The sequence below is a fragment of the Megalops cyprinoides genome, chromosome 9 (genome assembly GCF_013368585.1).
Source record: "Megalops cyprinoides isolate fMegCyp1 chromosome 9, fMegCyp1.pri, whole genome shotgun sequence".
NCBI classification, from domain to species: Eukaryota; Metazoa; Chordata; class Actinopteri; order Elopiformes; family Megalopidae; genus Megalops; species Megalops cyprinoides.
In genome coordinates, this window is record NC_050591.1 from 38376446 (window position 1) to 38390665 (window position 14220).

The 14220-nt window shown below is 46.8% G+C and overlaps 1 protein-coding gene across 1 annotated transcript; it reads left to right on the forward strand.

The window, feature by feature from the left end:
• Nucleotides 1–3933: 3933 nt before the first annotated feature.
• Nucleotides 3934–11274, forward strand: zgc:113279 (uncharacterized protein LOC553749 homolog). Its single transcript, XM_036537811.1, has 11 exons — nucleotides 3934–4376; nucleotides 4788–4909; nucleotides 4994–5024; nucleotides 5107–5153; nucleotides 6040–6635; nucleotides 8049–8154; nucleotides 8885–9031; nucleotides 9316–9376; nucleotides 9938–10101; nucleotides 11039–11139; nucleotides 11224–11274. The coding sequence occupies exons 1-10, from the start codon at nucleotides 4172–4174 to the stop codon at nucleotides 11135–11137; spliced, it is 1578 nt and encodes a 525-aa protein (XP_036393704.1). The 5' UTR covers nucleotides 3934–4171; the 3' UTR covers nucleotides 11138–11139; nucleotides 11224–11274.
• The last annotated feature ends 2946 nt before the right edge of the window (nucleotides 11275–14220 follow it).

The following is a 14220-nucleotide window of genomic DNA, read 5'->3' on the forward strand; positions in this document are numbered from 1 at the left end:
AGTTTTTGTGCATCATTCTGACATCACTGCGCATTGACAAAAGTATCGTGACTGATCCGTTCCGCGTAATTAAGAGTTAAGTTACTGAAAATGGAAACATTTACCATCTTGAGAAATAAGAGGTGTAAGACAGCAGTTGAACTCTGCTGTGTAATGAAATAAACATGTCTCCAAAGCCAGCTTGTTAGCTAGTAGATCCCACTGCACCAGGTTCACACAGTATGGCAGCGAGCTGGTTGCTGTTTTCATTGGAGGGTTCATGTAATCGATACAACTCGTTCATTTCAGTCTCTCTTTACTATTTGATTTCAGCAAATTATAGATCCATTTACTGAAAGCAGTATGGCACTCAACCAATGGGATATCATGAATATTGACTCACCTATGGATCTGAAGTAAGAATAAAGAAAGGAAAAAGAAAAGAACTTGTTCAATCATTTTATATATGTTTTCCAATCATCTCTTAGGGGTTTATCCTACACATTTCACTGAAGCTTACACTGGGTTGTGGGGATGGGAGCTGGCACACCCTTTAGGTGCAGCTTTCAGCGCTGTGTCACAGCTCTTTCCTCAGTGCGTGACGGTTTCGGCATCCCTGGCTGTCAGCCCACAATTACACAGGTGCCGTTTGCTCTGTTCCTTCACATAAAGCAATAAATCTAACCAATGACCTTGCTGAACCTTCCTGCTTTCACTTTTCTAAACTTCTGTTGGGTACTAAAATGCATTCCTATACACAAGCAACAAACCTTTTAGTCTTTAAGAGTCTTTAAGTTTGACACTTCCTGACGTAAGAAATGTGAGCTTTTCATTCTAAAACAGATGCTCATTTCTTGCGTGCATGAATAACATTTTAGCGCTTGAACTTTTTTTTAGCATTTTACATTTGAAATTATTTTACTAAGCTCATCAAAACAAAGTCTTTTCAAAGCGTATGGTTGGTTGTCAGTGGTGTCTGACGGATAACATGGTTCCAATATTCTAAACTCAACATGCAATTCTGTGAAATTCATCACCAATGTTACCATTTTCCCCACCTCACATACTGCACAAAAAATATAACCTTGCAAAAAAAGAAACAACCCAGCATCAAGCACACACTGCACATAATTAAAAAAAAAAATCAATTAAAAATCCCATTCTGAACCAACCCAGCAACCTATCTCAACAACCACACACACAACCAACCACTGGAACTGGGCCACACCTGTATTTAAGGAGTCTTAGACACCGGTTAAACTAGTTATCCAGTGGACTGCATGCCCCCATCCCCCTCCCACACACAAACCACACACACACACACACTCCCATAATGCACTGGGGGTGCAGCTTCTGTTAATAAGGGAAGCCTCGTTCCATTATCTCCCTACGGGTAGCGAATGTTTCTGGACGTGTACGCTGTACACCGGTTTCCCAGTCTGCTCCTGAATAGTTTCTTAACTGTGAGTATTACTGCAACGCAAGATGCCTTGCTTTCAGCTGACAGCACATTTTTAACACCTTTTTAACTTCTTTTATGTCAGGAGTTACTGAGGTACTTCTTCCTCCAGAGTACCGCGGGGCTAATAAATAGTTTGCCTTCAAAAGGTCCAGCATTTTCATATCACTTCAGATTAACTTGTTCCAATCTGTCATACTCGTAGGAAAGTGTATTGGGGTAACATTAGCAGTCATTGCTTGATTGTTAGCATTTAACACATATGATAAAATGGTAAAATATGATCTGTGTAAAAATGGCTTTACTCCTACATGTAGTTCTGAATGAAAGGGGACCACACATACAGTGTATAAAACTGTAAGTGTAAGGCAGCAGGCTGATGGAGAGGACAGGATTACATCATCAATCCTATCAAGACTGTAATGTTTGCATTCTCCTTCGAGGAGAGACAGGTTGCCAAGGTGAGACACTGCGAGGCCCCTCCACACTGTCAGGTCAGGAGTGTGACCAGAACACATGCTTGGCTCCAGCTGTTGAGAACATATAATTGGACCGTTTGGACTAGAATGCAAACCATGTCTTTGAAAGACACCTGGTCTCCCCTAAGAACTGTCCCAGTCACCTGTACACCCTTAACTCTGGGATACACCAAAGTATAAGTGTCTACAGCACATCATGGCACAGTGTAACTATAACAGGCCTCTTCTCCCAGTACTGCTTCATCCTGGAAGTGATCGTGTTAACAGGCCACGCTGATACAGACTCGGAGCTTTTAAACATTACTCCTGCAAATATGCCCTAAACAGACCGTCATACACTTGGTTCTCTAAAGAAACTGGGAGTTATATTTTTACCAATGTTTGTTGTTCATTATTATTCGTCCCAGATGTTTTGAAGTTCCGAACTTCCTTCATTGTGTTTGTTTAGCACATGCCTCCGGGGTTTAGTTCATTTCTAGGACAGGCTGTACAGCTGACTGTGTTGCATGTTGTCTATGAACCTTGTTGAACACAGCGTAACACGGCACCCCCTCTGGTACCCTGCTCCTCACCACCATCCAGAATCCCCCCCACATCTCTCTATTATCACCATCCTTAGTAACATCATCACCACCACTGTCAGTATGCTACATTGTTAGCAACACGTGTGGAAGGTGGTCTGATTAACAGGAATCTTGTTAATTAAGAATTTATGAGAACAATCATGTTTATAGACATCCTAATGAAAAGCCTACATATTCAACAATAGGAAGATACTGTTAAGTTAAAATATCCCCTGACAGGTCACTCACTTTTGATTGCTGTCAGGCATGGTTTAAATTTAATTTTATGTATCACTGACAGCAAATGCAAACCTCAAATGCAACCCTCTCAAGAAAGGGTCCCTTATATGGCCCTGTTTTATTTTTTTAAGACAAGATAGTAAAAAACATGACGAGTAGAACATTCACATGTTCTCAAAAATATGTAGGCCTACTAACCATAACTGATGCCAAAAACACTCTGTTCCCTGTAAACAAAGAGATCTCTGGACTTAGAGAATGTCAGTGGTTTCCCCTGCTGTGAAACTCTGAGAAAGTGATATAGAGGAATTCCTACTAATGAGATATCTCCAGTTTCAGTGTGGTTTATGGAAGAGGGTAAATGGTGATCACAGTGCAAAAGCACACCGGGTTCCGCAGGGCAGAGATATGTTACAGAGTGAGTGTCTCATACATTACAAGACCCCCTATGACTGGCCATCCCGGCAGAGTAAACATGGTCATTCTCCTATCACAGTGGTGACTCTGATGCTAATGCATTCACCAACCAGGAGCCTGCACACAGAGCATCTTGCAGATATGTACATTAGCTTTTATGGAGGCTCAATTGTCTGTAAACCAGTTTAACTTTTAAGGAAACTTTAAGGACAATCACATGCTCAGTATGACCTATTGTGGTTTTTCATAAAGCATAGGCAACATTTCAATGACTTTGATCTGTGTTCGTTTGAAACAAAAATGTGTCAATGTCCATATAATTAGAGTCATACAGTCGCACAAGCACTTGAACAATGCTGTATAACTAGATGCGCCGCCATGCACGCCCATGTCCCAGCGGTGCAAAACACGCCGGATGTTAAAATGTCAGAAAAAACGAACGTATTACACACACGCACTGTTTTATAAAAATTAGTATTTCTCAGTTGCTGCCATACTACATGACATGAACATACAATGTATATTTCTCTGAAGGCACAACCCACCGTAGCAAGAAAACTGCATGAAGTACAAGCTTTTTGTATTAATATAAAACAGATTACTGGGTACATTTTTTGGGCTTCAATCAAAATACATGGTACGTGTCCTACGGATCATTATTACGGGAAAAAAATCCCACACATTGACTGTCAAAGTGAAAAACAGGATGTGTTTTTACCTTTCTAGTGTTCAGTCTCCGCCCACAGGTGAAATATAAGAACACACCTGGTGGTAGGTACAGTCATTGGCACGCACGATGCTTTCAGCCGCACAGTGCGCGTTCGTGTGAACAGTGCTGGTATTAGCATGGCATAGATTCATTCCGGGCTCAGCCGTGCATGGTTTATGGCTGCTTATTACCGACGCCTGTACCTGCGCTTTCACCAGCACGCCGTAAGGGACTGCACAGCGCCTGCTCTGAAGCCACTGAGAGGGCTGGAGGGATCCTAGAATTCAGGTGGATGACCGTCGCTCCCTTTGTCAGGAACTGAACAATGTTCTGTACCTGTGATCAGTACAAGGACAGAAACATCTGTGAGGATGTTTTCAACTTCTGCGGCGGTTCGCCGATACCAGGGGAGCTGGCCAGCCCCAACAACGAGCCAAACTCGCCGGTGTCCGGACTCACCCAAGCGAAGAACGGGGAGGACGGCCGCGGAAAGAGCTGCGGCGCGCAAAAGACTTCAAAAGAGTCAATTGGTTGGTGAAGCAACGTTTAATTAACGCTGGCATTTGTCATTTCCGTAATCAAAATAATCGCGATTATTCTCATAACCCCAGTGACATTTATGTACCGCAGTATGTTTACAAATCCTATTCCTTTGATGCATTTTCAAAAAACAGTATGTTATAACATGCTTTGGATTTGAACCCCAGTCCTAACCTGTCATGGCGTAATTTATCCCCTCAGTTTATAAACTGAACCCGTCGTTGCAGCCTGTTCAGTGGACAGTTTATGTCGTACAATATTTACTTTGTTTAAACAAACAAAACCTTTTACAAACATACATTGCAGCCACGTGCCAGAAAAGAGTTGTATTACCTGCAGCAGCAGTAGCTCGTGTGTTTGCTGGTCCGACACACGGCTGAGTCCTGCTGCTGTTTCATCAGGTCCTAAAGGCTCCAAAACCCCGTGTGAGAAAAGGTACCTGGGCGTGCGCGTGAGGATGCCCGTCAGAGACATGCTGCGGAGGATTCGGATAGCCCGGGGACTCGACCCCAACGACATCCAGGTACAGATCTGCTTCATTCTCACATCAGATTCGACCGCATGATATGTGATTACGTACTAAATTTTTTACTATTATTTTATGAAGGGACACCAGGGAAAGGCCTCGAGGATGTCAGGTAAACACGCTCTCTGATTTGTGCAGGTTTATACCAGTTTTCTTGCCGATTTGCCCGTCAATAAACACCACGTGTGTTTCAGGAGAGAAAAAGCGAGTAACGTCAAGTGGAGACCGAAGAAAGAGGCCGGTGAGTAAAAAAAAAAATGCTTCGTATTTATTATAGTCGTAATACAACATTATAAACTACATCATTATCCAAAGCAACAGTTGTTTTTTTCCAAACATAGTGCTAAAGTAGGCTGTAATTACAGTAAAATATTACATTGGGATGAGACTGTAATGGCATTTTGCATCACTGAAATGAAACCGTGAAAAAGTAAGTAAAATTTGTTTGTATAGCGCTTTTCACAGACATAAGTGACACAATGCTTTACAAGAGCATTATACAACATAAAAGAGAGAAAACAGAGGATGAACTGACCACCCGATCCACATGTTTAGCCAGCAAAAGTACAAGTTTAAAGAAGACATGCATAGAAATGACAGGGAGCATGAGAGGGTATTATAGATACGGTAAGTCATGGCAATGTGCAATATTTTCACTGTGCTGACTGGTCCAGGGCTGAGATGAACAGTGCTGTTCTGTTCTGCAAAGCTCAAACCCTTATGAGAGCATAGGTCAGGGGAGCAGGCTGTGGTGAGTTTATGATGTCATTTACTGTTCATAATGCTGTAATGATATTTTCTCGGTGGACTCTTTTCCCTGTCTTGCGTTGCTTACTGCCCCTGCCTGTAAATGACCTGCTGTGTTCCTGCATCTTTGCCAGGCTCCAGGAGCAACGTTCTCCTTCTGCTTCCCAAATTAAAAAAAAAAAAACCACACGGCTGTTATTAAATATCTGCTTAAAATAATTCTGAAATTTAGAAAATACTGAAAATCATTTTTGAAAAATAATTGATTTGAAACATAATATTTGGTGTTAAGAAACACTGTTAGATTCTTGTTTTATTAGGACTTAAAGAAATAAAGTGAAATGAGCACCCCTGAGTCGTGTGTTGCTGCCGTGTTTCAGAATAAACAGCATGCCAGCCTGGAGGACCTGGCCATAATCGTGGAGGTTCTGGAGGAGGACCTGAGGGCCAGCCAGGCCTGCCCCGGGGGTGGCCCCTCAGCAGCATACTGCCCCCAGTGGCAGGAGGACCCCGCATACCTGGATGCCCCCTGTGAGAGTCACAGCCCAGGAGGGGGGCCCCCTTCCCCCCATAACTCCAGCCTAGTGTATGCGCTGTCCCCTGGGGGCTGCGTGGGGTACCCCTCCCCGCCGTACAGCCAGCCCGCACCCCCCTGCTCCACCCACCAGGGAGCGTATCACAGCGACGAGGCCGAGGAGACTTCCTTCAGCCCACCACCCCCCCTGCTGGGCCCGCCCTGCAGCACGGAGCGGCCGTCTCCCGAGCCCCCCCTGTTCCCCGGACCCGCGCCAGCCCCTGAGGGCCGCAGCCAGGAGAGAGGCTGTTCCCGTGGAAATGTGGCGGCACAGAGGGCGGGCCTGCCAGAGCGTGACTGGAGCGCCACCGCCTTCTTCTGGCACCAGCTGCAGAGGGAAGAGTGCCTCCTGCTGGAGGTGTCTGACGAGGAGCTGCTGGCCCCCGACTCCAGCGGCAGCGCGTGAGTCCGCCGGCAGCTCTAACACACTCAGAAGCTCCAATTGGATAAAACGTCAAGAGAGATTTCAAGATGTTTCAAAAACAGGGGAGGGGAATATTGTAACATATCTTTATCATTGTGGTTTGTTTCCTGTTTTGCATTCTGGGGGATATTTCTGCTGGCTGATGACTGGAAACGAGGTCTCGTGTCGATAATGGCAGTGTTGGACGCTGCAGAGCGTTGGGTGTCTGTGCATGGGGGAAAAGGATGTATTCTCTTAGTAAAACATCTTGTGTATGAACAGCCAGTCCAGTTAAAAAGAAGAGTAGTAGTATCTGCCATTAGGGAGAGGGGCCTGCATGAGTGTGTCTGTTTATATTCTGAGGAAACATTACTCAGTGCAGATTCACTATTCCCTGTTATAGCAGGCTGTATGAGTCATAACCGAGCACACACACACACACGCACGCACACGCACACACACACACACACATACGCACGCACACACACACACATACGCACGCACACACACACACACACGCACGCACGCACGCACACACGCACGCACGCACGCACGCACGCACGCGCACACACACACACGCACGCACGCACACGCACACACACACACACACACACGCACGCACGCGCACACACACACACACACCCACCCAAAGCCAGACACACCCTAATGCTTTTCCAACGAAGCTGGAAGCTTATCTTAGTCAGAGCAGAAAGGTATGCCTTCCATGGAACCCAATCAACCCACACTGCTGCAGGGGAGACTGCAGAGCTTGGAAAAAGGATGTGATGCAGGAGAGTGAGAGGATGTGTAACCCCCGCTGTAACACAGCCGCTGGTGCAGGAGAGTGAGAGGATGTGAACCCTGCTGTAACACAGCCGCTGGTGCAGGAGAGTGAGAGGATGTAACCCTGCTGTAACACAGCCGCTGGTGCAGGAGAGTGAGAGGATGTGAACCCTGCTGTAACACAGCCGCTGGTGCAGGAGAGTGAGAGGATGTGAACCCTGCTGTAACACAGCCGCTGGTGCAGGAGAGTGAGAGGATGTGTACCCTGCTGTAACACAGCCGCTGGTGCAGGAGAGTGAGAGGATGTAACCCCCGCTGTAACACAGCCGAAGGTGCAGGAGAGTGAGAGGATGTAACCCCCGCTGTAACACAGCCACTGGTGCAGGAGAGTGAGAGGATGTGTAACCCCCGCTGTAACACAGCCACTGGTGCAGGAGAGTGAGAGGATGTGTACCCCGCTGTAACACAGCCGAAGGTGCAGGAGAGTGAGAGGATGTAACCCTGCTGTAACACAGCCGCTGGTGCAGGAGAGTGAGAGGATGTAACCCCCGCTGTAACACAGCCGAAGGTGCAGCAGAGTGAGAGGATGTAACCCCTGCTTTGGTAACGCAAGCCCTTTCTCTCTGCAGCCTGCTCCACTGTGCAGTGAGTCTGGGAAAGAGGGCCACGGCGTACGCGATTGCTAAAAGAATGGCGGCCTTGGACAAACTGGACATCAAAGATGCAGAGGGAAAGGTACTTCAGATCGAGCGGCTCTTCACAACATGTGGGGTTTCCATCATCTGTGTACTAAAACTAACAGCATTACTGCACCTAAATCCACACAGCTTAGAGGCATAAAGGCACTATTACTAGTATTACAAATAGGAGTATTCATTATCAAAATTTTTTGTTTGTCTAATCATTGTTGACTGTCCTCATCCACATATTTAAATTATGTAGACCAGTGTTTCCCAACCCTCTCCTGGAGGCCCCCCTGCCCTGCATGTTTCAGATCTCTCGCTGCTCCAACACAGCTGATTCAAATGATCAACTTGTTATGAACTCCTGAAGCTGCTTAATAACTAACTGATCATTTGAATCAGCTGTGTTGGAGCAGGGAGAGATCTAAAACATGCAGGGCAGGGGGCCTCCAGGAGAGGTTTGAGAAACACTGATGTAGACAAAGACCATTTGTGTTACATATTTTGAGGAAAATACGATGCTGCTAACCACCTCATTGTCCTGTAACAGCATTCCACCATCAGACAAAGAGAAACCAGCGATAACCTGCTGAGCTCTGTGTGTAATAAACTCCTGGAACGCCGGTCATATCTGACCTTTTACAACAGCTTGCAGAAACATGCCTCGTCCGTTCCTCAGCACTACAGTAGACATAATTACTGGTTAAAACACAGGCTGGTTGTTGGCGGTTTGGAGCGGGCCGTTCGCTGATAGGCAGCTGCGGCCCCTTTTCTCTGAGCAGACGGCCCTTCACCTGGCAGCGCAGAAGAACCAGCACCTGATGGTGTCGGATCTGCTGTTCCTCGGGGCTGACGTCAACAAGCGCGACCAGTTTGGGAGGACCTGTCTGCACCTCAGCGCCGAAAACGGATACGTGAGAGTCCTGGAGGTAAACACATACACACCCACACACAAATACAAGCACATGCATGCACGCACGCACACACACATGCGCATTATTAGATGTGTGTGTCAGTCACTGGATGTGTGTACCAGTCACTAGATGTGTGTACCAGTCACTGGATAAGTGTAAGTTTTGGATGTGAGCAGCCCACCATTCACCAGAATAAAGCATTAGAATGAACATTTGTCATGAGCGCTGAGCACTGCTGAGTGGCAGTTCAGAGGAGTATGAAGCACAAAGCTTACTGAGGCTGTCATTCTCTCCTGCAGGTGCTGAGAAGCTATATGAATGATGGGATGTATATTGATGTGGAAGCGACTGACATGAATGGTATGCATGGATTTCATGATAATTTTCACTTTCATCATCGTTTCGTTTTCATTTCCAACATAGCTGACCTAAAGGAGCACACACATTTCACTGCTCAATACAAACTAACAATATTAATTAATTGTTGCATTATAATCTACACACCTAAACAGGATCCCCTCAATTGCACAGTCTCCCAGTCCATTTCACAGTAGTTCTGCACCATAATTACACTTCATTACATTACATTACTGTCACTTAGTGAGCTCCTCTGACCCGTGCGCTGTGGGGTGTGCTGTGTGCTGTGCTGTGTGCTGTGTGGTGAGTGCGTTGTGGTGCAGGTGAGCTCCTCTGACCCGTGTGCTGTGCTGTGCTGTGTGGTGAGTGCGTTGCGGTGCAGGTGAGCTCCTCTGATCCGTGCGCTGTGCTGTGTGCTGTGTGGGGTGTGCTGTGTGGTGAGTGTGTTGCGGTGCAGGTGAGCTCCTCTGATCCGTGCGCTGTGCTGTGTGCTGTGTGGGGTGTGCTGTGTGGTGAGTGTGTTGCGGTGCAGGTGAGCTCCTCTGACCCGTGTGCTGTGTGCAGGGTTCAGTGCGCTGCAGTGGGCCACAGTGGCCCTGAATGCGACGGTGCAGGAGCTGCAGGGCAGCGCAGGCCCCAGCGAGACACGCTTCCACACGCTGCGCCGGGAGCAGCTGCTGGACACGCTGGAGTGCCTGCTGCTCATGGGCCAAGCCCCGCCCGCCCAGGTCAGCCCCGCCCACTGCCCCTCCCACTGTCCCAACCTATCACACACCGAAGGCTCGCCTGGGGAGGAGCTCAGCGGAAACGGGGCAGTTCATTAGGATGGGTTTCGGTGTAGGTCACTGGAGGCCGGGGGACAACAGCGTATGCCCACCTGGAGGCCCCAGGGAGTCGCAGTGAGGGAGCACATTTAGGAGGAGATTCAGTCCAAACACACTGCCGTTTTACTTGTTTCTTTAACTGCAGTTACAAAGCTCATAATGTCATAGAAGAGAAAATGTAGGACTGACTCTCCTTTGTTTTGGACACACCACAAAGACTTAATGCTTTTTTCAATTAAATATCTAACTACATAAAATGAAACTTAACTTTTGCTCTTTAATCATGACAGACTTGAAGACTATTGTTATTTTGAATTGAAACATGGAAATAACATCTTAAGTCATACTGAAATGGAGAATTAGAGAGAGTGGCCCCAGTGTGTAGCCATAAATCTGTAAGCCTGCTGGAACAGTGCTGTTCTTCTAACACAGCTTCCACAGACGTTTAACATCTGCATCTGTACTGGAATGTACTTAATGAGTGGAGGGTACAGTGCCTAAAGACACTAAATGTACTGCTAAAATTACTGTAATTATGGCCTCTGTCTCCTGGCTTTCAGCAGAGTTCAGTGTTTGAATGAATGGCATTTGTGCCTGTCTGTGTGAAAATACTACATGTTTAAAACATGTCAGAGTCATGTATCTGCATGCACAGCTCAGTCGCTTTGAACACATACTGGTTCAGTCACCTGTCACAGGGAGACAGGACACGCCCTCAGACTTCCCCGGCCTGTTGTTCTCTTGGCATTCAAACACAACCTGTACATTTCAGCCAGAGGTAGACATGTACCCACAGTGTCCTCCTTAACCCCACTGAATTCTCCGTCTCTCTGTCCTGCAGTTTAAATCTCCACCAGTGTGGGACACAGTGAGCGATGTGATTGGCTCATACCCGGGTGGTGACGGGACCGGTCGGCCTCTGAACAGGATGCTCCTGTGAAGGTGAGAATGTGAGCGGCAGGGCCCTCCTCTCAGACCGTTACCTACTGTGGAGCTAACCCACACCTTCCCTTTCTGCTCCTGCAGGTGAGCATCACAACCGGCCATCTGGTCCCCCCTCACCCCCTCACCCCCCCACCCCCACGTCCCACGAGGTCAAGAGTGTGTCTGCCCCACAGGGGCAGCCTGTGAACTGAGAGTAAGCGTCTTCGAATTGTGACAAGCCTGAACCAGCCCTGCAACTCAGCATTTTACACCGAGGGCAAGAGGCCCTCATTTTAGGACAAACAACAAACTCCATCAAACCCCGAGATGCTGAAACGTTGATGCAACTCCATAAGAGATGCATCCATAAAAATAAATTTTATAATGCATTTGCTTAAAGGCATGGTTCAGGCTTAGTGCAATGCAATCACGGTTCTTTATAGGGTCAGGGGACACAAGGATCACCCTCTTTGTTGCAGTGACCCGTTGTGAGACCGTGGTTACTCATTAGCTGGTTTCTATGAAACTTCCAACGTTGGCTACAATAATGTAGCAAATGGTGAATACCAGTGATTATACACATAGAGAAATGGTGGGTCAATGTTATGTTTTTTATTATTATTCCTGTCTAATGGCATGGTCTTAGTGTTTAATGCTTTCTCAAGACAGATGAAATACAAGTACTGAATTGTCAGCAGTTTTCTCCTGAGAGTGTAAATGTTAGTACAGTCATTTTTGAAATTTGCTGGGATGGTGCACAGTTTGTGCAATTGGGTGTTTGGATGTGTTAAAATGTGTGATTCATGTTTGTACATACAGTATGTATGTAGTAAGCTACAGTTATACTGTAAAGAATTAAATACCTTACAAAACTGTGATTAGTCCATACAAGATATATGTAAAACATTTTTAAACAATACTCTTTTATTTGTATGTAGTTTTTATTTTTCAAAAACACTCTGAGATATGAGACTGTTTCATGATGAGCCAGCCATTTGCTGGAGCGTATTTTGCAATTTTTACATGTTTGACGTTTATTGATGATAATGTCTAGGAAATTAACTTTCTTCAGAAGAGGAGGGTTTAGGGACTGTGAACATAAACTGCTTATTGAATATTAAATGGCACAGGTCAACGGGGTAACTGTTAGTATCCACACTGTACAAACATTATTCACTTCTGTGTTTTAGTATATTATGTCCTGTACTTTTGATCAAAATACTTATTTCAGCACTTACCAAGTATGATCTTGTCTAAAGGGATATTTATTCTCTGGGTCCTTAGGTAGGCTATGCTGGTGATGTGGTTTGTGTTTACTTTTGTTACTTTAAAATTTGAATGAAATAAAACAGTGTGCAAAAAGTGGGCTATTTCGTTTGGCTTTATTGGGGGAACAACAAGTGATTGGAGATGATGCATCTTTCCCCTGAGAGTGTATTCCACATGGTTTTGTTCTGACGCTGTTTGGGGAAACCGCATCTTGCTTGTGATTCTCATAGCCCTCGGCTTCACGCTGCACATCACCCCGCCATCGGCTGCTTCTCACACTACAGCAGAGTGGCCACTGAGTGGAGGCCAGCTGTTACTCCGCTGATGTCATCCGAGCCGCTGGCAGCTGCCTGGCGGACCACAACGGGCCTGAGAGGGGTGAGACGAGGAAGGCCTGTCTGACCCACTTACCGGGAACAAAGCCCGGCAAACGACAGAGCTGGTTTCAAACCCAGGCCATGGGGTTCAGACTGTGCTCAAAGCCAACGCCCAGCCAGCTGAGCTATTCCTGCATTCAGAAACACGGTCATGAAGGGCAGAAGACATTCGCCTCCAGAAACATTCCAGAGGAATTAGCACAGTTCTGCATGAACGTGTGGGTGACATTCATAAGGTCAGGACATGTCACATGTCAGTCAGGTGGTATGGTACAGGGTGTGAGAGTTCTGGTGCCTTATCGAGCTCTGCTCAGTCCTGTCCGCAGGTCACTCTGTGACGTCACCACAGCCCCATGCGGCAGGCTGCCCTGCAGCACGTGCTTAATGTGAGCTGGTGTACGTTTTCAAAAACCTGCCTGGACGTTTCTTCCTTTTCCTCTCTTTATCCTTGGTCTCTGTCAGTTCTCGTGCTCCCGGAATACACGACAGCTACCCCTGTTACTCTCACACTGCAGAGCGCCTCCGACCCGTACACAGCAACAGCACATGCCATTCCGATCACTCCACAACACAAACACGTGTACAGGTGCAATCAGGGGCCATTCCGATCACTCCACAACACAAACACATGTACAGGTGCAATCAGAGGCCAGGGAAAACCACAACGCTACACACCGCTCTGGAAGAACATGCTACACCCAGCCACACAGCCGCTGTCTGTGAATGAAATGTTTCATTTCCATTGAATATATTCTCATTGAGAATGAAATGCTAGCCCTGTTCTCCTCCAATGACATGATAACAAATCCACTCAGCTCTTTTGCTGCTGATCCTCTGGATCTGCTCCAGAGAAAGAGGTTACCAGCAATAAACAAAGACCTTGACAGCTAGGGCCACATATTGTACATTCCGTGAGAGAGATGCTATGTGCTGGGACATGACTGAGAGCTGGGGGGGGAGGCAGTTATGAGTCTAATTACCCCCGTCCCCATAATTGGGATAAAAGCACGTGGTTAGATGGTATGGGTGACATGGGGTTAAGGGGGGTGGGGTAGGGGAACAGCAGAGTCGAATGAAGCTCTACAACCAAGAGGGTATGGGGGGGGGGGGGGGGGGGGGGCAGCACAATGACACAGCAAAAGACTGACAGCTATGATGACCACCACACAGCAGAGGCCCGACACAAAGACACTCTGAGAGGGGCCATGCAATGCACAGCCAGTGCGCTAATGCTAACTGTGGCGTTTACTGCTGACTTCCACCCTGCCAGAGCCAGGACGGCATTCTGAGCAGCTGCTTTCACCATTTCCGTCAGCAGAGAAAGACACACATTTCACCTCGTCAGGTAGTGATATTTAGGTTGATTGGCCAAAGGCCGACAGCGTGTTGTAAGAGGTTCTTTCAAGCACAACAGGCTTTCTCATCACAGCTGTTCAAAAACAGGAATTAGGTA